The sequence below is a fragment of the Corvus brachyrhynchos genome, unplaced genomic scaffold (assembly GCF_000691975.1).
Source record: "Corvus brachyrhynchos isolate BGI_N302 unplaced genomic scaffold, ASM69197v1 scaffold1, whole genome shotgun sequence".
In the NCBI taxonomy this organism is placed as follows: domain Eukaryota; kingdom Metazoa; phylum Chordata; class Aves; order Passeriformes; family Corvidae; genus Corvus; species Corvus brachyrhynchos.
Genome location: NW_008237222.1, coordinates 11,320,774 through 11,347,673, shown reverse-complemented (window position 1 = coordinate 11,347,673; position 26,900 = coordinate 11,320,774). Strand labels below are relative to the sequence as shown.

The following is a 26,900-nucleotide window of genomic DNA, read 5'->3' as shown; positions in this document are numbered from 1 at the left end:
TACTCAGCTATCTTTTATTAATTTAACAGAAGCAACCAATCTGGCCCATCTTCAACCATTCAAGTAATTTGCAGGTATCCAAGAAGGAATTTTCACTACACTTCTCTGTAATTTTTCTCCAAGTTTAAGGAACACCAAAGGGCAGATCCTCACAAGCACTGACCATTGCACTCCAACCACTTTTTCTGCTCTCCCAAACCAGCAGCTTCTGAGGTTACTGCTACAAAATTGTCTTGGGTAACGTCAGCTCCATGTTCTCTTCATCTTGTAGATTTAAGACACTTTTCTAGCCAAAGAACATTGCTTCAGCAGCCAGGACCAGTGTGCAGAAACTGACTTTTAGGAGATGACTCGACACATCATGAAGTCTGTCCACTGAAGGTTTGTCTACAGACCTGACTAGGAAAATTTATATATATATATATATATATGTATATGAATAACAGCTAGTCACAGCAGCCTGCCACATACCATTTCCAGCTCTGCTCACTAATGATGTTAAACAAAGCAAGAGCAGATGAACATATTGCTGCACTTCCCCACTCGCTGTTTACAACTGTACCATATGACAAACTGCTGAAAACCTGTGTAGGTTAATCTTTAAGTAAGCAAGGCTGTCAACACCTAATACAGAAATATGTCAGTTCCTGGGCTGCACACTGCACAGATAGCTATGTACTGAAAATACAGCTACCTGAATGCCAGCAATATTTCCCCACTCTGTTTCATGAGCTAACTGAGCTAAAGCAGGCAGAACCACATCAATCTAAGCACGCTCCTTAGGCAAAAAAAAGTTGGACTTATTTGCCAGCAAGACACAGAGGCATGAAACAGTCAGGTTGAGCAAAACAGAATTCTAGTCTCATTTGTGTTCTGTCAAGAAAAAGTAAGAAAGACATTTTTAAAACTACAAAGTAATGAAACAATGGTGCTAACTAGCCCTTCACTACTGAAGTAACACTTAAATCGATTACTTAAAATTTTGCTTTGCAGTATCAGCTCCTGGTGTACAAAAATCATTCTGCTCATTCAGGCTGCTCCAGGGAAGAGGTAGACATATTTGCAAGTGGAAAAGATGAGAGATAAAACATATGGCATGGCTAACAAGGGTTCATCTGAAGCACTAGGCTCAGACAAATATCTGACAGGAAAGAGAAGGGCTGAAAGAGGGAGAAATTCAGTATTTCCCTGCTCCTGATTGCGTATAGCAGTCTGAATACAAGTCGGCATCTGTGAGTATAATTCCTTCTTTGCAATAAAAGCTCTGAGGTGGGTTACATTTTCCTCTTACCTTCCTTTGACCCAACACACCATCCCCACAGACATACCTTTTTCATCAATTCCAGCTCCCTCAGCTCCATATTTTATTGCACATCTAGAAAATCCACAGAGGATCCATTCCCACTTCAGCTGGGTTTTACTTCAGATGCTTAGTCAAAGGCTTGACACCTCTATTGCCAAGCAAACAACTTCTCATGGGGGCATTTACTTATTCCTACTGTTAGTGAGTTAAATGGTCACTGACAGCACAAACTGATGCAGTGGAAATCATCCAAGTACAGAAGTGGTATGCCTACACAATGAGTATTTTTAAACAGAGGAGGGACACATGGGCTTCTAAACCCAGGGTTACTATGATTTATTTAGCTGACATCAGTTCTGAAGTGATACTTCTCAGAGGTGTAACAGGCTGATACTGCAGCGCCCTTTAAAATAGCACTTAGTGGGAAAATCTGAGATGCATGTTTTTCCATCACTGCAGATGGAGAGATCTGACTATTTCTGACCCAAGGATGGTGACTTCAAATTTCAGTAGAAATGAGCAACTCCTAAAGCCTTGCTTGAGACACATCATTAAACGACATTCTGAAGCTTGCCCTGAAGTCCAGCAAGCTTCACTAATAACATTTAGATTAGATTCATTATACGCTGATTATCATCCATTGAATCCTTTACTCCATAGGGCAAGTGCTTCTTAATAAGCAAGCTCCAACACTGAGGACACAAAAAGCCAAACAAAGCAGAAAGCAAACCCAATAGCAGCACTAAGTGATGATGAGTGAGATACTGGCTAAGCTCTTTGAAATGTCCTGCCAAAAAAAAATCTTTCATCCTCCAGCAGGAAGGATGAAGGAAGTTTTAGAAAGCCAAAATTCAGTATTTCATAGAGAATTTAAAAGCAGCATCACAGTAATCCTGCTACTTGATCAACTGGTCAAGCACTGCAGCTATATTGCTGATGCATTATTTTGGCTTGACATTTTATTTTTGTCACAAATGATAATGTGGGATGCCTTATTCTGCGACAAGCACAAGCAAGCAAAGCAGATTAGCTCAGAAAAGAGACAGTGACACTTCAAAGTCCATCTGCCCTGCAAACCACATCCTGCACACCATAAACTGAGTTTCAGAGTGACTCCAAGTTAGCCATGAAAACTCAATATTCAATTAACTATCAGTCTGATTTAAAACTATTTCACCTGCTAAGTCTGCCTGTCTTAATGATGTTATTACGATAGTTAAGTATGTTACTGGAAGAGGCTGAAAGTCACTAATATTTGTAAAACAGGTGCAAACTGTCAAATTACATCCCCACAGGAAAGTCACCATTATCATTTTACCTATGGAATGCTCCGTTCCCACTGCAGAAAAACCACCAGTGCAGCTGCCACTGCTGCCAAGCTGAGGAGCCCCAAATAACGGAGTCAGAGCAAGCGCTGGTGTTCAGGAGTCCAGGAACCAAAAAAGCAGGCAGACTGGGAGGGCTGGGCTGAGGGGGAGGCAGAAGTGCTCCTCTTGACAAGCTAGGAAGGGCAGAAAGAAGGGAAAAAGCCAAGGGGAAAGAGAGACTCTGGTAGCTAGGCAGCAGTGAGATTCCATATGCTCAGGAAAACAGAATAATCAAGTGCATTCAGCTACAGAGGAAGGAGAAAATAAAGAAAGGATCATATAGAAAAAAAAAAAATTAAGGGAAAAAATATTAAGTCCAGGCAAGCAGAAGATCCAGGAGAGGACAAAGTAAGAAGTAGTATCTGCATGACTCCAATCAAGTACTTCAGACTTTTTCCTAGTTTAAAACCCACTGACCCCCATTTACCCCCACAAATAAATTCAAACTTGGGTAGCTCTGAAGGCATAGATTCTCCCCTACTTGTAGGAACATCTGTTTTATATTAGTCTTCTTTTCTCTCCCTCATGGGCATCCAGAGTGCCTCAGAATATAGAGCTACCCCAATACCCAACCACTGTCTGCACTGAACCACCTACACCAGCTCAAGAAGTCACCACATCTCCTGGGGGGGCTGCCTCTGCTGCTCCAGAACCTCTTGTATAATCATTCATCAAGGCATTCAGAGCTGAAAAAAATCAGCCCTCCTCAGGGATGGCCTCAAATTATAAAGATCTTTAAGGTATTCAGTCAGCAGACAACACTGGAAGTGCTTTGTTGTGCCCCAATTCTGCTTTTGCTCTCAAGCTGGAGTTAAGACCTAGAACACCCTCTCCAAAATCCTGACCTCGTCATGAGGTCCCCACATTACTAGATCCATTTTTTCCCCTCTTCCTCTGTCTCTTCATATTTCCTTCCAATCTGGTTGGCACCAGGTTCCCTCCTTTCTTTATCCTGCCACCTCCTGCACAGCCCAACCTGCTCCCACACAAGTCCTACAGCCTGTGCTATCCAACAGAGGCTTCTCCTTCCAAACATCTCCCTGACACTGCTGTCTTCCACGATCTCTCCATGGTTCACACAATGATCCCTAACACTCTACACAGGAGTTTCATCTTCTAAGGCAATGACTCACAGATGCCCAGTTCTGCTCCATCTGGTCACCTCCCAGTTCCCTCTGAGGCTTTGTCAAATCCTCACCATGGGCTCTCCACCTTGGCTGATCATTCAGTGCCTCACCCCTCTAAATCAACAGGCATGCCCTGACCACAGATCTGTCGGCCTTCGGAACATTTTCATGCTTTCTATAGAGGTCTAACTCAGCACTACTCATTTCCAAACTCTACCTTCCCTCTCCTCTCAACTACTCCAATTTCTTCACCTCTCCCTTTGCTGAACTACAGCTCAGTGTCTCATCTCTGCTCTGTCAGTCTCACAGTGTCACAGATGAGCTGTTCCTAGCAGGGAGCCTGGCTCACCACACGCCGGTAATGCAGTGTGTAAATGCATGATGCTGTATTAGCAGTGATACCAGTAATGATGTTCTGCTGTTAAACACGCTGTCCTGAGAGTCACTTGTGCTTCCAAGAACAAAGCCTAATAAATTCAGGCTTATCTCCTAATTTATCCTCCTCACGGGCGAACATGAAATGGGATATACCTAAAGCATACATTCTTTGTTTGTCCTTAATTATAGGCAGTATTATGCTGCCACAGCAACTAGGAAAGCCTAAGCTGCCCTAAGTGATACAAGATACTGCACAAAGCCTCACACCCTGCCCCATCTCCTGTCCCCTCACCACGCTGTGCTACGTGCAGGTCACATTTGCTCTCTGGGGACGGGGAGCAGCCACATTCCAGCAGCGTGGCATGGCACCAGCGAGACGAGGCAAGCCTCTGGTGACACCTGCTCCCTTTCCATTTGCACATCTGCATGAGGGCTGTCTTGCTCTCCCTGGCTTCATGCAGAGAGGAAAAGGAGGACAGGAGGGCATACCCCTCTCCAGCCCCCTGCAGTGGAGAAGACACTGCAGGGATCAGGCTGTTCCAGCCTTCTAAACCCAGAGCAGGGAGTCATTAAGGAGAAAACATTAATTATGTATCTGGCTGCCCCTGAAACAGCTGGATGCTCCACTTCATCTGCACATCCATAGCTCTGCCTCAAGCCACAAATTTCTCAGCCACTGTTCCTAAGCAGTGACCAAATGGTAGCAAGAGGAAGTGGGGCATTTTGGGGCATTTAACAAAGAAGGGATGGTGCACTGAGAGACTGCTGGGCTGCATTAATGCCAGCAAGCCAACACATCCCTGAGGAGCCCTGCAACTCCTGTCATATTGCTATGGCACTGTCAAATAGGGACAAACCAGGCATGGCTTTTGGATGTGCCTGCCAGCAAAGCAGCCCTAACTGGGAAGGGCTTGTACCCCGCTTTCTGAGGTAACTAGTTCAAATTAAATTTTCCCATATCACATCAACACAGGATTTCTTGGGCGTGGGTTATGCTTACTGAGGAAGCCTTAACAAGTGACTCTGCTTCTTCTCTTGACCCATGATTCATCAAGAATTTACAGTGGTTACCTGCAGCTATAGCAGAGACTTCTGTTTCAACCTCACAGGCTAGCTTAACTGTCACAGGTCAGCACAAAAATCTCTAACTCAGGATCCAATGAATCACATGTTTTCTTCACCTTTTAATGAACTACTACTTATGCATAACCCTGTTATTCATATTATCTGTCAAATAGATTTAATTTGTGCCAGCTCCACACAAAGCTAGGATACCCATGCATCCCAGCAGGGTACTGGGCAGAAGTTTACAGCTATTAAATACAGGGAACTGTGAACTACATTATGAGCTTACCAGGAATATAATTCTTGCTTTTAACAGGACAGAGAATGACAGGCTGAAGTGATTTACCTAGAAATATCTTAAACATGGCAACTTATTTTAAAAATTGTATTTCTTTTTTTTTTTCTTTTTTTCCCCCTGCATTAAATTCTGAAAGTATTGATAGTCATGGAATAATCAGGTTTAACAGGTTAGCAGTAATATATGCCTCAAGTGTTCCTAATACATCATAATCTTCTTTCACAGAATTTGCATCACTGTCAAACTGAACTACTGATTTTCAGTTGATGCTTTTAACATGTTTCTATGGTTACTTTCCAAGGTCGCACCAGAGAAGCTTGAACAGCAGTTCAGAAAGACAAAAGACATTTTGCATCCTTCACTATAGTAAATAATTTATGAAAGTTAAGGCATCCTCAAGGAAAAAAAAAAAATCATAAAAGAATTGGTTCTGAGGTTATTTTCTTTGCAACAGTCTGAAGCACAGCAAAATCAATATCTCTACAAAAGCTTTCAAGATGAGACTATTTGACTAATGTTCCATATGGTACAAAATGCTAAAGAACACATCCTAAGTTTAGATCTATATGCACAAGCCTACATGAACTGCATGAATGGACTTTAAAGCAAAAAGTAGACATCTAATTTGCTGTTATCAGCTTCATCTTCTAAATCAGGCACTAGGCATTGTCTCAGTATTCTAAATTTTAAAAATGCAAAAATAAAACTGAAAAAAATGAAGTAAAACCAGTAATGACAGGCTTTATTATTTCCACCATTTTTCATTCAAAGCCACACAGATTTCATCTGTCCCCTAAATGTTATAAATTTTGACTAGTGTAATGAAAGCCTGTACAAAAAATATCTGAATTCTCTGCCTACCACTACACTAGATCAGAGTTTATTGGAACTAATTGAAGAGTCTAAGGCTTGGAACAAAAACACATTAGTCATTTAGTGGTTGTGCTAATATTGCTATGCCTTTCCTGCAGTTTCATTAGATACAGACTGCTTCAATACCCTAATCATATGCTCAGTCACAGCACAATCAGGACACAGAGTACTGACAAGCTGTCCCACCATGCCTAAAGCTGATAAGGTGTCTGCTCTATGAGTAACCTCAATTATTGACTATATTTTATGGTCAATCTAATGACCAAATGCTTATCAGTGAACCATCAGGTGCCTGTAATAGGATAGTGACCCTTAGTTTATATGTACCATTACTGCTCATTAGTGAATAATTAGATTCTTTAATCCAAATTCACAGGCATTAAAATATGATGGAATATCCTGACTCTATAAAGAGACAATTATGCTTATTTTAACTCTTCAGATGTTCAATTACATTATTCAGAGATTGTATTTTTTGTTAAGAAAATCTGCTTGCAAAAAGCGTATCATGTGCAATGTTTTATATCATGCCCAAATTGACACAGCTTTCCCAAACATGCAGGAGGATGAGGAGAGTGGAAAGATAATGGGTGTGATTCACCACTGTGATTCTCCAGATTTATTATCTTAAATGGTTTTAATCTAGCAAAGCCCAGCAACACTGAAAATAATTAAAAACCTGAAAACCAGTGAGTGCTATGTTTGGAAGACTAACTTCTAAAACAAAAGCAGGTGGATACAAGGGAAGGGAGTTGCAACTATAAAGTTATTTCCCCTCTTCAAAGGCAGCAGTTCCACAGCAGCAAGTGCAACCCTGTAAGCAAACCAGTTTGAAAAGATCAACATCAAACAAGATGAGAATTTTAGAAGAGGGACAGATTGTCTTCTGCTCAACATCACTCAAGGTTGCCTACTTAGATACCTATTTTCTTCTAAACAGCTTTGATTCCTCCTCACTGCCCTGCCACAGCTCAAATCTTCCTTCCAGCTTGTGCACTGAGGGCAGGTATCCCTGTTCTCCAAACACCACATCCCCACCCAGCTGCACAGGCACTGCTGCCACCACTGTCACCAGCCACCAACAGGCAGAAATGGCACGTTAATGGTGACAGCTTCGATTTATTGGGGGTCTTGATTCTCCTCCCAAGGGAGTGGTATTTTATTTTTTGTCAGATAGCCCATTAACCTCTTCCCAAGTGCATGCCCATTCTCCTCCTCGCTGCCCTTCTCCTGCCTGCTCTTGGAAACACCATTTCCTCTCTTCCCCAGCTGTTCACGTGACAAGAAAACCCAACTTTGTTATAAAGCTTATTAGAGCTTTATAACAAAATATGACAATATTTACTTAGCTGCAAGCATAACCCACAGAAGGGTCCTACAACTATCTCACATATTTTCCCTTAGTAATATAAAGTTTGTTCAGGTCCCTTATACAAAAACCCCACCTGGAAACTGGTATAAAGTGTGGAGCACTAGGCAAGGCACAGTGCATGCCACACCAAGGGACAAAGCCAGTTGCATTCTAAAAATCTGAAGAATGCAAGAATAAACTCCTCTTGAATTATAAGGGTGAACTGGGAGTCTCTTCACAGCCATCCATGAACATGAGCTGTGCTTTTTGCCCTGGCTTTCTCATTCTGCCAGTGACCTACTGAGAAGCTCCATTTTCTGCTAAATCCTCTGGTCCTCTGGTAACACGACCACTGAGTAATGTCTGGCAATTTGCTTGCGTGACACAGTCAGATGTTAATCAAAGCTTTCCTCCTTCTGTGACAGATCACAGTGAGGAAAAAAGCTTAAAACTGATTTAATTTCTTAATACGCTTCTGTCTGCTGTCTTTAATATTTGGCTTTGATTTCAAATACTTAGCGCTTCTCTGCATTTCTTGGTAATGAATAAAATACTTTTTTTTTAAGCAGAACATAATTAAGCTTGAAGAAATTAAATATGACATTCAAATGAGAAAGAGCTTTGGATGAATATGTAGATTTGGACTGCACATATGCTTACCAAAATCAATGCATTCCTTGCAAAGAATGTCTTAAAGATACTCATTTCAATCATGGGTACCTCTTATCACCAGGTATCCTTTTTGTTGCATTTCTTATCTACTATTTTCCAGGTGAGGACATGAACTCGCTTTACTGTCTTTTCAGTTTGTGACCTTACAAACACAAAACTCTGATTCTCATCAAGGAACAAACTGGAGTAAAAAAAACAAAACAACCAACCAAAAAAATCCTGCACAGATCTCCCTTCCCAGGCAGAAAAGAGTCCACAAGCAAGAGTATAATGGTGTTATTTCAGCAAATAGAGACTCCAGTTTTAATGTGAAAAAGGCATTTATATGTGGCTAGGAAACCATGTCACAGGTAATTGTGCTAGGACCTGTACAAACACAGTGAATGCTGTTTCATGAAAAATAAGATTGGAATCCTTTCTTCATGTGAAAAAAAAAAAAATCTCTATCTAGTGATGCTGTCGCTCAGGAAATCACAGATGCAGTTTCCACAAGCACCCTATGAAGGCTTTATCTTCCAAAGTAACTAACCCTGCACGCAAATAAACTGGACATCAACATATATGCGTATTTTTGCCTAGCTAGTTTATTCCTAAGGCAAAACAGCCCTTTTAACAAGCCAAAGTTTTAACCATGGATCTTTTTACAAAAGGCTCATGTAAGAAGATGAAGGTCCTCAGTAGACTTGGTCAAAGAGAGGCCAATGATTTGCAAAAAATAAATATGTATGTGTGTGTCTGTGTGATTGTCAATATATTAACTGCATTTATTCCAGTAGAGAACAAGAACAAAATGTACCAGGCTCTGCATAACATGAGTAACACACTGGCTTTGCTATGAAGTTCAGATTTTAAGTGGCTGAGGAGTTGCAGTATGGAAAAAATCAGCAAATATAATGAACGGGGACTACAGCAGAACACTACAGCCATGACTCTTCTTTCATCTCTAGGTGCTTCCTGAGAGACGATTAGCTGAACAGAGAGATGGAGGAGAGAGAAGTGAGTGCTGCTGCAAGAGTCAAGGCAGGGGTGACCTTCTTCCTCAACACGTTCAAGGCTGGATGGTGCAAAGAGAAGCAGACAGGACTGGACGGGCTGAAGCAAAGAAGCTTGATAGCCCACCAACACGGAACAAAACTCCCCAAACTGGTGATATCCTAATACTTGTGGTCCCTGGATAAGCCATTTCTGCCAGTATCTGTGTTGTTTCTCACTCATCCTTGTTGAGTGTTTCCTCCTCTTCCTCTCCCCTCCCTCTGAGAGGACTGCATGGCTTGAGGGTGAGAGGAAGACTCAGCATGAAAACTTTGATCCATTACGGTCCCAATGGCAGAAGAGTCAGAAGAGAAGGAGCAATGGGAGAGTGAGCCTCTCCTGAGTTTAATGCCAAAGCTGGGGGAGCAGCCTGGCCAGGACTTTGCACCCACCTGAGAAACTGCTCAACCTATTTGCAAGTGCCAGGGATCAGTGATGGATCTCTCTCTCCCAGCCTTTGTGAGACTTTTTTCCCTGTGTTTCAACAACAACAGAATGAGAAAAGAAGTGCTTTGTGCACAAAAATTTCCATCAGCTCTGTCCTTCAGTTAAAAGATTCAAGAGAATCAATTTTGAATATAGGAAACATGGGTAGGGAATAAGCAACGTACTAATGGGGTTTTAAAATGTTTTAGCTAGCACAGAGCTGCTAAAGCTATAAAAGTCTGATTCACTCAAGGCAAAGACAGATTCATGAGATGCAATTAGGGCCTGATCCAGCATACAATGATGTCATTTGCAGTCTTGCTGCTGACTTCAAGGATCTTTGAATTAAGCCAATGATAATCACTTCGCAATAAAAAAAATAAAAATAAAAAAAATAAAAATAAAAAAAAAATAGCTTTGCTGACCAGTGACAAAAGCATCACTGAGAGAAAATATTTTGGGTCTTATTTTAGACTATTAGGCACTGGTTTCTTTCTCTTAGTTTCAAGGAAGGTATTTTATTTTCTGGCTTCCCCAGCAAAAGGGACAAATCTTTGCATTTGCTTATGACATACAGATTAACACTGAAATAAATCCAAAGTAGATTAAGCTAAAATCTCACTGTTCATACCCACAGTATGAAATACAGTAATGAAAGCTGTGCTGCAGTCCCATCTAGATCTTTTGGAAAGGATGTGTCTGTCCTTGCTTAGGTAACTAAACAAGAAAGGAGACATCTGAGCTTCTCCCCTTACCTTTCCTCTCCATTCCCACTGATTTCAGAGACCTATTCTTGAATGAAACAAATCATCCCTGCAGGAAACCATCTATTTCTCTGTGTTGACTTTAAACCCACAGCACAGAGACAATCCACTAACTTACACAGAGTGCTCTTGGGGCAGTCATTTCCCAACCTCTTGTTCACAGACAGACTGTGATATGCAGGGATTTGACAAATCAAAACAGAACTTGGAAAGTTGAGCTCCTGAGGTCAGATTGTAACTTACAGTAAACATCATTTATTTAATGGTACAGAACATGTTAAAGACCAATGAAAAGGAAACAATACAATTACCATTGTGATTACATTCTAAGACAGATTCTTGGTGCATAAATTTTACTTTAGTGCCATTCACAGACATACGTTTTTCAATATTGTCTCAAAATATGTTCAGTTGTGAATTAAAAAAGGAGTTGGAATGCAAGTACAAAGCCCTGAATTTTGTTCTTTTAAATACCATCTGCTTGACAGCGTATTGCATTTAATCAACACTGCTAATTACAACAAACATCCAAACAAAACTAACGTATCATTTTTGTTATAAGACACAAGAATGGAAAAAAAAGATTGTTCTGGGCTACTGCTAAAAAAAGAATGTCAAACTGTTTTAACTGTTGCTACCAACTATGGAAAAGCTTTTATTTGGACACATAGGCCATGCTACTGAATAAAAATGTAACTTATTTTTAATTTTGATCTGAGTGAAAAAGACTTGTTACTTCAGCTTTTGCTCCAAGGAAACCTACAGAATAGAGCAGACTTGCGGTGGAGATGGCCATTAAGGACCAGACAAAGCCCAAAACATATTTTCTTGGGTTTTGGTCAACAGAGGTTCCAAGTCTCCAGAGGGAGAATCGGGACATCCCCACCCCATCCCTGCTCTCCAGTGGCAGCAGAAAGCCACAGTCATGACCAGGTGACCAACTCCACCCCTCATCAACCAGCACCATGGCAAAGACTGAACAGCATTTCCCAACTGTTTGGAGACCCACAAGCAGTTACGGAAACCAGAAAGGAGGAAGAACTACCTTATGAAGAAGGAAGCTGCAGCCGAGGTACCTGCTGAGACCCCGGCTGGAGCCACCACGCTCTGGGAGGCCGCCGTGCCGCTGGCTCCCGCAGGGTCGGAGTTGTGCTGCCCTGAGCTGATCTGAGCACTGGGAACATCTCGGCCGCTTTCTGGTGCTGCTTCTGCCTGATAAAAGCAAAGACATACGTACGGGTTAGTACACTTTAACACATGCCCATGACAGGGAAAAATCTCATGCAGCTCTTCCAAAGAGTGTCTTTGCAAGGGTGAAGGCAAAGATCAGCGGCAGGTGAGGAGTGATACAGGTGGACAACTGTACCACAGTAGGATCAGCAACAGAGAAAGTAAAAATCATGAAGGCAGCGGAGGAGCAGAAAAACACAGAGAACCTTTGTGAGGAGTAATGCACACTTAAATAGTTTGACAGGCATGAAGAAATGGAAAACGGTAAGCAGAACCCTTTTGTTTTACAGTGTTATTTGGGAGCTGGCAGAACTGTTTATCTGGTTCAGTTATGACTGTCAGGAATTATTTCTCAGTGGCACATCACCTACAAGACCTATCTGTTTAAGAGGAACTAACCAAACAGTCACACTTGCAGTATCTTTCCACATGAATAACCCCAAGAACTGAATAAAAGAAAATTGATTTTTTTAGAAACATCTATACAGCCCTGGTTTTCAGTATTATTTTTCTTAGCAGCATAAATGTACAACACTTTTCTCCTGCAAACCGTTCCAGTGGAAGAACAGGAGTGACTGGAGATGCATCTTCTCCAGCATAAAGCATTTGCAGTGTCTGAGACACAGTTTGGAGTGGGGCAATTGTTTTGAGAGTTTGCCAAAATATCAGACATCTGTACTGTGAAATTGTGTCAGGTCTATATCTTCATGTTTAGGCGACCAACTCTTTCAAGTACTGAGTTCAATTAAGCACCATCAGTCAAATGCTCCTTGACAGTGCTGGGAAGGCTCCTTTTCGGAAGAACCTGCTCTATGTCTAGGAGTCCTGAAGATTTAATTAAAGATGACACCACAATAAATATTTGTCAAAAGAGTTAATTGCTTCATGTATGATAATATATGATGTTTCTGTCATCTGAAATACTACTTTGACATTTCCAACTAATTAGCTAAAATAGATTCCAGGAAAGGAGACAGCCTTGTAATGAAGCACAAGCACAATTAGGTACTTCCTGGGATGCCACCAAATTTTAGATTTTGAGCTGCCATAGATCATGTTTTACAACTACAGATATGCAGACATGGAAACAGGGCATTCCCAGTTACATACACACCCTCAATTTTCTCATACACTGACAATACAAACAGAGATTTTCTCATGAGAACTGAGGCAAGCCGGTTATTAGGTACCAAGGAAAAAAACTCTACCAACCAAGTAGGGCTCAACTGGTGCATGAAAGCCTGTCTGGAGTTTCATCTGAACTCAGTCCTATAGGTTGAGTGCTATATTCCCAGTTCCCAACAAAGTCAACAAGAAGAAAGTGCACCCAGCTCTTTTGAAGGTCTGCCCTTTCAAGATTAATACTATTATCAGTATTATGGAGTGGCTGACTAATGCTTTACTATAGAATGCTACACAAAAAAATACTTTTATGGAGCTCACCTAAGAGATCTGAGACACAAAATAATATTCATGCAGATTAACTTAATCCTAGTGAAGCTACTCATGCTAGAAGCCAAACTGGAAACTTTGAACAACCCTCTGCAAAACCCTTCACTTTGTAATACAGGAATCTCATGAGATCAGATTTCTTTGTGATGAAAGCAGAAAACCAAGCACTGCTAGAGATCAAGATTAGCACAAAGAAATGGTGTGGCAGGAAAAAGTGCTTTAAAAAGGGAGTTTGTCTGTCCATCCTATCCATGATCTACTGGCAATGACAGCCAGGAACAGAAAAGCTTGGAAAAGGATCAGATCCACTCATGTGGTTAACTGCTTATAACTAAGTGATGGAGTAATGAACCTTGAGGGGGTCGATAAAGCAGGTATTTGATCATTAACGCACTGAAGCAACAAATGCGTGGTCTTGACCTATACCAGTCACAGAAATATTATGGCATGTGGAACAACATGTAGATGGGTAAAAAATCCAGTGTGACGTCTGAACTTCAGGGTTACATGAACTGGCAGCAAATGGAGCTTATACAGATTTAGCAATTTACAAACTAAAAAAATCTACACTACAACCTCTGGAGCCAGCACAAGGAGCCTACAGAGTGGCACACCAGGAACAGCCCTGCTCAGCAGCAGTGCCATGATGGCCAGCAAGAGGAGGACACCCAACCTGAAACCACTGGAAGGATAACATCTGTGTCTGAATACTCCTCCACATTCTGTCAGGAAGACAACCATAACCCTCTGCCACACAAGCTGCTGTCTCAGATTAAAAATTACAGGCTCAAGTCAAATTCCCAAGACATATTTTTCCACTCACATTCAACAGGGGCTATACTAGACAAGAGACCTTGACACAAAGAAAATTGCGTTTAAGCAAGATTTGGAAAAAAAGACAGGAGCAGTAACATGTTTCTAACTAATCAGACTAATTAATGCATAATCTAAATGATGGCATGATCTAAAGCTAAATATGAAATCTGTACAGTTAGCACAAAACTTTACTGAATTTTACAGCAAAGTGCAACAGACTTGTAAGAACTGACTGGAATCTGTTAACAGATCAATTCCTGTAAAAACTATTCACACTTAACAAAAATACAAGCCACATGTAACACACATTCCTTTTACACCACTTTTTTATTTCTATGAGAAGTTAAAAGCCTACATTTCTAAGAGACCAATGATTGTGGACATATAAGGCATGTAACTTGAAATATCCGAATCAAACCTGGTATTTCAGATGGCAGATGGTTAATACACTTTCCAAATCAACATATCTAAGTTGGATAAATTGCCATTCCCACATTAGACACATTTGAAAACTCAAACTGTGATTTCTGTTTCTGTAAGTTTTATTCTCAGCTCTGTGTGAGCATAAAAAGAGGATGACGGGAAGCCAATGAGAAGGCACTGATTCTTCTAAAGGAAGAAAAAGTGAAGGTATACAAGATAAAATCATCAGAAGACTACTGCAGTATAATTTTCATTGTCTTCAACTACCCAGTTAATATTAAATACAGAGGTAAAATTAGTTTTGCTGCATGGTGAGACACTGAAAAACCACAAAAGTTCTTCCAAGTTTAGGATTCATTTCAAGGACTGCTTGCACCATCCAAAGTGGCAGGATTTTCCAGCCCAGCCACATTCAGCTCTCCCTGAGAAGCTACATCTCACAGGAGATGAGGAAGGCCCACGTATGAGGAAATTTGTCAGGTCCGGGTCATTTACCCTGAGGCAAGAAAACTAAAGACAAGTAATGGGACCTTCCCAGGCCTGGACACTCCAGTTTGCCACACCACAAAAAAAAAAAAAAGGGCTTTTTTTTTCCCCCCTCTAAACTAAATGCAGGCATTATTCCATGCACCTCCCTCATCTCAACAAGTACTTTTCTGAGGACTGTGTGTGGAAAACAGAATTCTTTGGAGGAATGTGAGCAACTTTTGACTTTTTCAAGCATGCAAGTCTGCACAGAGAGAAGCTCCAGACTGCAGCTGAGAGGGAACTGTGCTTCTCCGTTTACTGAATTTTCATAAATCATTAATGATCAAATGCAGAAAGCACAACCTTGTCACTATAAAGTGTTACAGACTGCACTGAATATTTAAAATGTCATAGGGCTCCACATCCAGAGAGTAGTGTTTGTTTCAATTTTCTAAGAAAATGTTTGCTGTACAAAAGCCATTGGGGAAAAAAAAAAAAAAAAAAAACCCTCTGGAAAGAAGCTAAACCTCAAAGGAAGGATTTCCAAAACTGCTCTATAGGACCCCTTCCGTCTACTCTCTCCAAAACCACATGAAAACTGGCACCAGTAAGAGCACAGCAAGGACAACATTTGAAAATGTCAAACTAAGCATTTTACATGTGCAGGAATGAGCAATGTGTTGGTGCTTCATGGCAGTGCCTGTGTCATGGACAGGAGGGTTTTGGGACCAGGTCCCAGTGCCCATCCTGAGGACATGGGAACCAAGTTAGCCATGCTGCATTCCCAGCTGGCAGCATCCACACACACAGCTGAAGTTGGCAGGGCCACCACAAGAAGTTACAGCTTGAGTTGTTCCCAGTTAAGAGAGCCAAAGGCTGGGGGACAGGGCAGGATGAGATGGAGATGACCTGACATCCTCAGGGTACGGAGGTGGAGGTGTGCTGGGCAGAACAGGGGCATCCCCTGTCCCATCTCTGACTCCCAGCACACAGGCTCACTGTTGTGACTAGATGGCAGGAAACATCTGCCCAGGCTTAAGCAAGTCAGACTAGTCCAAAATTACACTATAAAGAAGTTGGCCCTAGATGGAATTTCCAGATACACAGGACTCTTGTCAGGCCACTACCATCCAAAGGCCAATTACAATTCTAACAGCTCTTCACGCATTTGAAGTGCAAAGCCAAAAACTAAGCCGTATTTTTTCCAGTTTTCTGAGTATTTCCATTCTCTGGACATTGACCTTTGTCCAAAGAATGTCCAGGAATCCAAAAAATCCAAGCTAGGTCATGCCACTTGGTCTCTGAAACACATGTAAAATATGTATCCGGTGACAGGCAAGTAAAACATGGGACTATAAAAACCTACAGAAAAACAGATCAGTCCCAGGATAATACTGTCATGGCAAAAGAAAACCAGAAGGTTGGATAGAGCTGCAAAAGAGTATCGAGAACAGAATCACTAAAGAGGGAATGAAGAAAATTAGAAGAGCCTCTACGAGTCTGACACACATCTGTTTATCAGAATCACAACTCAGTACAATTTATTTTACTTCAGAAAGTTGGTCCCATAATGGAAGCACTCAACAGGGCTGTGCAGGTGAAGCTCTAACTGCTCTGGTACAGCCTGAGTCTGTACTGGTGATTTCCAACCCCCCCCCCCTTTTCTAAGTTTTTTTACCCCTTTTAGACTAGCAGGCAGACAGAGAATTTTGAGAACTTACTTTAACTCACTATTTTCCCCTTTCTGACTAGAACGTCCTAGAACATCACAGTCAATTAAACTGTAAAAACTGCTTGATGTAATGATTTTGTAATATATTAAATCTACTGTTTATATATGATAAAACAATAATTTTCCACCTAAATGATTCATGCAAAGACTCTTATGACCTACTACCACTGACTGGAACAAACGTGACGTAAATCTCGAGCTGGATAATGCTCCCACTATAAACCCTTCTTTTCCAGAAGCATGGGTAAGTCCTGCATGCGTCTCCTGTGAGAAATGTCTCCTCCTGCCTGACGAGCATTACATGAAGTTTACAGGGCAGCATATGCCAGGCTGAAGTGAAACGTGTTCTGGATAAACTTTTTACTGCCATTTGACATTGTTTCTGCCAGGGCTCATTATAAAATAAGTAGGGCATTTTATAACTACAGTACACTACTGTAGTCATTTATAACCTGCAGCTGCAATGTGGTAACAAGAAAGCCTAAACCTGTAGTTTCAGACTTTTATATGCATCTCGTGTTCAATGTAAATCAAATGCAGAGCATAATATCCCTTCTCTGAAAAAAGGTTTTTCAGCTACAAGAGTTGCTAATGCCTGGCTTATCATCAATCTCTGAAGATGAGGCAGAAGGAGAAAAATTATAGAGAAGTAGAATTAAATAGAAATAGGAGGCCCATCTGCTGTCACAGACTGGAAAGTAATATAGGCGATCCAAAGACAACCTCAGAGCGCTTGCTTTTTGAAATAATATCTGAATTACTAAAGAGGTTTAAGGTTTGGATCTTTACCACCAAAAATCATCAGCAGCCTGTGCTTCTTCATCTTTTTGGGCAGGGCCCACACCCAGCTACATCCAGCACTGGTATCCTTGGCAGTACAAGGATGGGGAATCAGCAGCTTCTCCCTTCTGACCAAGGGCTTTTGATCTCAATCTGACCCAGATCTCTCCTAAACCATGCTCCTTGGTCCTTGAGAAATTTATTAGGGTTTTGGGCAGGCTTCATCCTACAAAATGAAGCGTCATTCATTCCTTTCTTTGTATTGAGAATGTGGGCAATCCCTGCAGGCAGGGCTCTGGTAGTGCAAAGATGTCAGCAGACAGTGACTGACCAATTCCTTCATTTCAGCTACTCAGGATACCAACAGCCACAGAGACAGCAAGCAATGTTCTTTTTTCTTTCCTTTTTCACAGCTATCTGACCACCAGTCACATGAACAGCACCCTATCTGCACATGTAATCCCACCACCTGAAAAGTCAGGAGGTCATGAAACGAGCTACCAACAAGGACAGAGATCCTGCTACACATTAACACTCTCAAAACAGAATTTTTTCATGTGCAGTGGATTTAAAACAGCCAGCCTAGAGGAACTGTTTCTTCTAATGCCTCTAGGCAAGCATCAGAAAGTGTTGCCCAGAGCCCTCCCTGCTGACATTTATTACGATAGTTACAGCCTCCAAAGCCAAAAACATAGCTGTGTACTGCTCTGGGTATTTATTCAAATGGACAAATATACAATTGAATCCCTGCTTTTTGTCAAAGGTTGATACGAGCAAGCAAAGAAATTTATTAACAGGATCATAATAATGCAAATTTCTGTCATTTCAGGATTGGGTTTCCTACAAGAAGACAAATGCTTTTCCATTAGGACTGACTTCCATGGGCCAGATGTGTTTCTAACAGCCACTAAACACAGGAGACAGAGCTCTGAATTGGGAGAACTTGTGCCGCCTTCCTGACTCCACAACAGAACTTCTCCATGATTTGGGCAACTCAACCAGAATCTCACCGTATCTTGATTACTCTCTATTTAGCAAAAGAAATTACCATATTCCCAATTTCATTATAATCACTGTATTGTTATAATGATTGACATACAATGTCATCAAATAAAGCAAAGGTGGACGGATTGTCATAGCTGATTTCTATCTCAATCACACCTGAACTGCTTATATATTAGATGTGGCTGCTTTAAAAAGAACATCCCTTGGGATCAGTTTGCCTGACAGATACAACATGGAAAGCACCCTTCACTAGTAGCTCACCCGACGAGGTACAAGCCCTCATTACCTGAAGGGAAAACTGGCTCTTTATTACATCCATATTTAGAGACCAAAGCTCAATACAGGCAAGCTCATGAAGCAGCATTAAGTTTGCAAAGCCAAGGACAGCTGTGATCATTGGAATCATTGTTGAAGGACACCGAGGTCCCAAGTTAGGGATAGAGCTGTGCAGATGACACTCTTTTCTTGTGGGTGTTTCTGCTGACCGGCTGTTGTCTCCCAGTATTAGGGCCATGTAACCCAGACATGATTCACCATGACTAGAGTGAAATCTGCAAGCCTGCAGATGTCCCAAAGCTCTTTCAAGTAACCAAACGCCAATATAAGGAATCCCAGAATAAATTCCTAAGTGTGACTGGGCAAAGATGTGTCAGGTGAGATTTGACATAGATAAGACTACATATATGGGGAAAAACAACCTAAATGACTCAACTATGCTGAACTCAAAACTTGCAGCTACGACTTGGAAGTTCTAAGAGTCATTGACAGTTCCTCTAAATCAAGACGTAGCAGCAGCCAAAAAAAAAAAAAAAACAGCAAGGAAATTCTGGATATCACAAGGCAGGGCACAAAGAACAAGCAAAGTGTCCACATAATGAGCACCACATATTGAGTCCTAGTGCTGTATCTCAAGACAGGGGAATGGAATAAGGGAAATGACAGAGACAAGCAAGTAAATGGTCAAGAAGATAAAGCAGCTGCCCCAGGAGGAGAGATGATGGAGGCTAGGACTCTTACTTGGAGAAGGGAAGATTGAGGACAGCCTGACTGAGGTGTATAAAATCATGGAGGTGCTGAATAAATTGAGTGAAAGTGAAATACTTCTTTGCACTGGGCTAGTGAACTCATGGAACCTGCTGGCACAGAGAAGGCTGTGGAGCTAGAGAGTTTCAGGGTCAGAGAGGGTTTGGATAAATTACTGAACAGCAGGTCCCTAAACAGATCCTAAAGGCAACAGACAGGTATGTGTCCCTGTGAATACTCCAACTGAGCATGCTGGGGAGTATAAGAAGACTGCAGAAAGCAGCCAGGCTCCACAGCTCTCCCTAAATACCATTTCCAGCTTCACTGCTGGAGACAGCCCTGGGCTAGACAGGCTGCAGCTGAGATTCAGCAGGGCATTACTAATGTTTTTATCATTCCCATTCAATCTTTTCATGAGAATCTTAGCTTAACCAATAACAGGAGGTTGTGCTATTCCCATATCCCCTATGAGTACTTCAGAGTCATCTGTAGATGCTGATGAGACTCAAGGGGATGCCCACACAGCTACTGTGCATGAACAAACTAAACCTAGACCATTCCCAAGCCAGGCATAACAAGGACCACTCTCCCCTTCTTCATCCTTCCACTGCCACCTGCCCCCTAAAACAGCCAGCTGCCTTGCACAACTTCATCACCTTCTTTTTTGAGAAGCAGAACTGGGACAGTTCTGAATGGCAGATCCATTATCTTTGCCCAACAACACCAAAACCACAGCAATGGACTCGTGCCTACACCACCTTTCAAATGCTTCCTTCAGATAAGGTATCAGAAAAGAAAAAACCCATCCAGATTTGAAATAGCAGCAGCTATGCAAATGCAGAGGAATTAACTCAGCTGTCTCTTCCCAGGCTAAACAGGCCCAGCTCCCTCAGCCTTTTCTCATAAAAGAGATGCTCCAGTCCCCTCATCATCTTCACAGCCCCTCCACGGGACCCTCTCCAGGAGCTCTGTGTTTTTCTTGAACAGAGGAGCCCAAAACTGGACATAGCACTCCAGATGTGGCCTCAGCCATGGCTGAGCAGGTGTCCAGTATCATCCCCCTCGACCTGCTGGCAATCCTCTTCCTAATGCAGCCCCGAATACCGTTGGCCTTCTTGTTCACAAGGGCACTGCTGGCTCGTGGTTAACTTCTTGTCTACCAGGACTCCCAGAGCTGCTTTCCAGTAGATCAGCCCCCAGTCTGTGATGTTACATGGGGTTAGTCCTCCTCAGGTGCAGGACCTTGCACTTGTCTTGGTTGAATTTCATTATGTTCCTCTCTGCCCACATCTCCAGCCTGTCCAGGTCTTGCTGAATGGCAGCATAGCACTTTGGGGTACCAGCCATTCCTCCTCAGCAAACTTCCCAAGGCTGCACTCTGTCCCTTCATCCAGGGCATTGATGAATAAGATGAACTACACTGGAATCAGCACAGAACCCTGGGGAACATCACCAGCTTCAGGGCTCCAAGTAGACTCTGCGTCACTGACCACAACCAAGGTCCAGCATAGCACCTCTTCTCAATGGCTCTTCCGTCATTTGGAGAAGAAAATTATCATCAACACATTCCAGAAACATCCTAGATTGCTTATGCCCTGCTGTGTTGTCCCTCCAAAAGGTATCAAGGTGGTTGAAGTCCCTTAGGGGGACCAGGACTTCTGAACATGAGGTTGTTCCTATCTGTCTTTGGAGGACCTCATCCACTCAGTCTTCCTGACTGGGCAGCCCACTCTCTACAATGTCACTGGGAAATTACCTCATCGTAGTTTTAAAGTTCTATTTGTAAGTCTAATAATCCCATCATTGATTACAGTGACTGTATTCAAATTATAAATCCATTAGCTGCTCAACAATGAAATAAAATCAATAATGCACGTAAATGGGAAAAAAAGGAATTTAAATGCATACATTAACGTCACTTGAAGTAGCACTATTTTATGCACCATCTCTAACAAAACTGTGTCACATCATTAGCAATAATGTGAAAAATCTTTTTCAATTAACAGAGCTGATTTGATGCTATGTTCACTAAAGTGGCAATCCATTCCATTAAACACATACATATGAAATGCTTGAAATATCTATGAACTCTCTCCATACATCATAAATTCTCTCCTAAGTGCTGAAACACAAAAATAGATACATCATTTTCTACGGATGCTTTTTAAACCTCCTGTCAGAAGCTACCAGGCAGGGCACTTCAGTGATTCTAGTTGCAAGTAACAAAGAGCACCAATTTTTGCCCCATGCTCAGCTGCTCATGCCAGGAGATGCTTTCATTTCAGCAATGCACATACTGTGCACAGGTCAACCATCCTAAGGCCCACAACCTCAACATGCCATCACTCCAGTAAACAGCCTACTGAGAAAATGTCAAATTCAAAGCACTTTCCAAATGAAAAAGAGATGCTCAAATTCTATTTTAACACAAGCAGGACAACTGGGCAATCCTACCTGCATCCAGCTGGGCAAATCAGTTCCTTTCATGTTCTATATAGACACCACTGCAAGACTTTCCCCTCCACCAGCCTGTACACAACTAAGGTCTGAGCTCAGCCTGAATTTATTTGGTTTCTCTGCTGCATTAACTTCTGAAGCCAAAGGGTATTATTCAGCTGCAGCCCACCCTTAACCCATGTAGCCCATGCAACAGTAGCCTCGTTAAAGCTGTTCTTTCTGACATGACACCACTTCTGAGCTCCAGCCAAAAAGTATGACTCTTCCTTGTACAGTGACTTCTAAGTGCTGGGGTGGCATGGGATGCACTGATTATCAGTTAACTGGAGGATTTATAGTGGAGCAAATTCACAGTATAAATGGACCAGCAGGAAGCAAAAGAAGCTGAAGGGAGCAAAGTGAACAGAAAAGGCCAAAGAAACAAACTGAAAGGCAAGAGTAGAAAATTTAATATTTGGGGTATTTAGTGTAGCTTATGATACACTTGCCAGATGAGAGAATGAACTGTGGGCCAAACGTAAATCCAGTGGATTATCATTTCCACATAATCTCTAAAGTCTACTTGTCTTAAATCTACCTCTGATGAGTTACAGGTGAAGTCTGGGCAAACATTCCTGTTGACTTCAATTGGCAAGAGAGGCAAGTATGGACTTGTTTCCTCCTGAGAGCTGTAATAACAACTGCTTAGCCTGGAGGGGTGAAAGATCAAAAGAACTGGTTACAGGTGGTAATTTGAGCCACAAGAGGGTCTGAGTTCTCAAACAGTTACCCCGCCCCACAACTGTAAAACCAATACTATGGTGGAAGTGTCAAACACAATAAAAAAGAAATGCAATCCACACCCTCACCTAAGAAAATGTTCACTTACATCTAGTAGCCAATAACCTTTCTGTTAACTCTTAATGTTTTTCCTGTATCACTCTGATACCTGGAAATACATTAAAAAGTAACCTCGTTTTCACCTTCAGCACCCTACACTGGGGACAATCTAAGAGACCATAAAGGTCCCAGCAACTGCACAAAACAGAGGGCTACATTTTCAGCTGCACGTTTAAGGCTGAATTTCCAACCCACCCTTTCCAAGCTAGTCTGCTCCCTGGTTGCTGGGGTGATGCCATGATGATTTTTTGCCTTTTCTTTTATACCCCTGTTATACCTTTTTATAGCTTCTGTATTCTTAGTGCTTTTCGCCTACATTCTTAGACTTGTGTGTCAAGCTAGGAGACTAAACATCTTAGAAGCCTCATAGTTAGGGATCAGAAAGCCCCAGACCCCAACAAGGTCCTCTCCAGAACACATTCTGTAAACTAAGAGAACCATCCAGAAGAAGGTTCCTCTGGGAGGGGGGCTCATTCAAGGCTCTCATTGGGGAATTTTTGATAGATATGCTAATTAGTTAAGACCTATAATGCTAGACCAGATCTTTTGGGGGTGGGCATTGCGGTGTGCATTGAGGTGCATTCCACCTGGACGTAGTGCACCTAAGGATCCTTAAAATAAATAGAGAGGTAAAATCCCTTTTTCCCTTCTAACTGTGTTTGACTCTTGATTTTAAGACCAGGAAAAGGCATCAGGGGCACTGACAGTGGCAGTGCTGTCCTCCCACATCACACCTTTCCCTCTGCATTTGCCAAGGCAGCAAAGCTCGAAGCAAGGCATGACTGCGCAGCTGAGATGCAGCAGTCACAGGAAAGGTCTTTTCCCTGGGAGCAGAAATTATGTTAGTATGAGAAAGCATCTAGTAACTTGGACCAAAAGATTTCTTTCTGCTGTTGAGACTTGTTATGGAGAGTGACCAACACGAACTTTGAAGATCAGTATTTTCTGCCACCTGCTTTTCTTTATGTACTTCCTCTACAAGAGCAGTGGCACCAACAACACTGGAGCTAAAGGGAAAACAGAAAAGCCTCTGTGCAGTCCCTGCCTCACCATCTGTCTGACATTGACTTCTTGAGGATCAAGATGTTATACGTGGAGTCTGAGTAATGTCCCAAAGCTCAAAGACATCCATATGTCTCACGGACAAGATTTATGGTCAACGCACTGTATTTTAATTGTTTCATTACAAAATATATTTCCCACATTGTATTAATAAAAGGTCACTGAGAAAGCTATCAAGAAGGGTTTTAAAAATTAATTTAAAAATCCATTTGGTATGACATTTATCAAAGTAAAAAAAGTAAATGCTGGAAAGTAAATCTTGTCATTGTTCTGTTTTCCACAGTCAGCTTTTTATTGCATCTTTTAAACAAAATGTAAGTCACCCGTTCTATAAACAAAGAGGCTTTAAGGAAAGTCAACAGAGGCTGAACTACTCTCAGATTAATCCATCTGGTTTAGATTAGGGTAAGCAGAAGACTTACTCAAACTACAGGAAAAGCCTGAATTGTGACTAAAATAACTCACAGGTTTTTCATGTAAGACAAATAAATGTAAGTTCTTTAACTTTAGAGTCTATGCACCCATTCACATGTGCTGTGCTGTGGATGAACCCTCCCTCTCTGAACCTCACAGATCCAAGCAATAAACTCATACCTAAATTTAAATTTGTGGATACTCTCAGGGACATACATTGACCTTTTGATAATTTCACAATTTTACATACATAGGCTTTAAAAGTTTTACTTAAGGTACTTCAAATTTTTTAGTGCTCTTTTTCAATTTCTTAATGGTGCATTTTTTAATATATTTTTAAATCCACTTACAGACTGGTAAGTATTCAAGGAGTCACAATCCTTTGCCTTATATCCAGGGCCAATTGTATATACTCAAGTAAGAAATACAATGTGACCAGGATTTCATTTTGTGTAAGATGAAAGAAAAAGCAATTTGCAAATCAGCTCTATTTCACTGAGATGTCTTTATAGCACATGGCATGGCTACTTTAGCACTTTTATGCAGTACATAACACTGCATAATAATAACACAGTCAATTTAAAATATACAGTAAGACCTCTTTTTTTCTACAATACACAATAAATGCAGTTACTTCTAATAGGCGTAAAAGGTATTTTCAGGGGTTTTAATGTTCTACCTCTCAGCCAGATTCCAACACACCTGGGAAGCCCAAACTCCCCTCAGTCCTCTCCTTTTGCATTAAACTGGGTAGCAGTGCTGAACACTATTAATGTTTTTTTTTCTTCATTTGAGTAGTAACCTTATATTCACTTGTCAGGTCTAGAACTAAAAACACCAATATAGAACTATTTATTAATTATAGTTGTCAGGCGTTCACCACAAATCAGCTGCCTTACCCAGAGTTATACCAGCTCCCTCCCCTCCACTGTGTTCACTGTCTGCTCAGACAACTTACCACTGCTACTGCTGATTATTTTTTGTAATCTTTCACAACAGGCCACTTGGGTAAAGCAGCTGATTACATCTTCACCTTTTGAACCTTGGTTGCAATCCTAGTCTTCCCCTCCCCTAAACCTTCCTCCAGATCCTTAATTACTGTTCCTCTTCACGGCTCCCAAAGCCCATGGTTATTATTTTGGCTTGAGCAGCACCCACACTACACTTCAAACACACGTTCCTGTTCAAAAAATTTATAATCTATATAATGGATTTTTCACACTTGAACTCCAAACACATATTAAAAATTTACGATGTCCTGCACTTCTGACCCCCAACATTCAGCCCAGAAGTGTTTTCACAACCATAAGTGACATTACAAGGTAATACATGCGAGTTTGGGAAGGGAGATGAGAGGAGCAGAAATCAAATCTATTTTTTTTTTCTCTCCACAGACAATTCCACTACTGCCACTATTAGAACTAACCATGAATAAAAAATACGGATCCTGGAGAAATGTGTGCTGCTGCAAGGTCTCCTGAGGTTTGGCAGATGTATACTGGGGTTTATTTTCCCACCCGGAAGGCACTGGGGACAGAGCACCCCACATCCAAAAAAGGATTTGCTCTGCATGACCTATCTGGGCTCCACCAGCACCAGCTGGAAGCCAGAGGCACCTTCAGCCACAGGCAGGCCAAGACACACATCCAAGATGAGAAGGACAAAGCATCTCCTGGAAGTACCTGCTGGTCTTCCACAGCCACAAAGGAATCCTCAGTAATTATCTGATAATAAACACCTGGGGTTTTGGCAATTAAAAATACTTGAGATGAACCCCAGCTTTTACCTTTGTCTTCCCAATTTTATAAAATTAATCATGGCCACTTCATATGCAGCAGTGGGTTAAATCACTGGGAGGGTAGGCATTGGATAGGAGCCTCCCACCAGAGAGTTCAGCACCTGTTTCAAGTACCCTTGCACAAGGAAAAAAGGCATAAGTACAGATTACCAGTGAAACAGGAGTATTTACAGGGTGGTCAAAATAACTGGTATCACAACCAAGAGTGGAAACTCCCTGGGAAAAGAGCCATCTTTCTCTTCTGCATTTGTGCAGTATGTTGCCTAACTGGAAGCTGAAGACTTCAAGATCCAGTCACACATAATAAATAGTATATTCAATACTGTTCTTTCTACTGCAGCAGTTCTTGCTCCAGAATTCCTCTAGCCAGACCAGCTTTTCTCCACAAGACAGGAACTACTACTAAAGACAGACGTCACTAAAAGTATGTATATCCACAGCTCTCTTCTGGGTTAATCTGAAACCTAAACCCTGTCCCTAACTTCAGGAAAGAAAAGACAAAATTAACTCTCTAACCTGTAAAAAAAAAAAGTAAATAAATAAACTTTTCTAATAGGGAAGGAAGTTCAGATGTGAGAATCGATAGAAATCAGAAAATCCCAGTCTTTGAAATATTAAAAGACGAGGTAAGATAAGCATTGGACAAGAATGTCCTGCAGTGGATACTATACTAGACAAGAGCTAGACTAGCTGTTTCCTGAAATT

At 41.5% G+C, this 26,900-nt stretch overlaps 1 protein-coding gene across 1 annotated transcript in view; it reads right to left on the bottom strand.

Annotated features, from left to right (window-relative positions):
• Nucleotides 1-26,900, bottom strand: part of KIF26A (kinesin family member 26A) — a 69,094-nt gene that overhangs the window by 39,691 nt on the left and 2,503 nt on the right. The window contains 1 exon segment of the mRNA XM_017729149.1: nucleotides 11,702-11,868. Coding sequence (XP_017584638.1) covers nucleotides 11,702-11,868 — 167 coding nt within the window.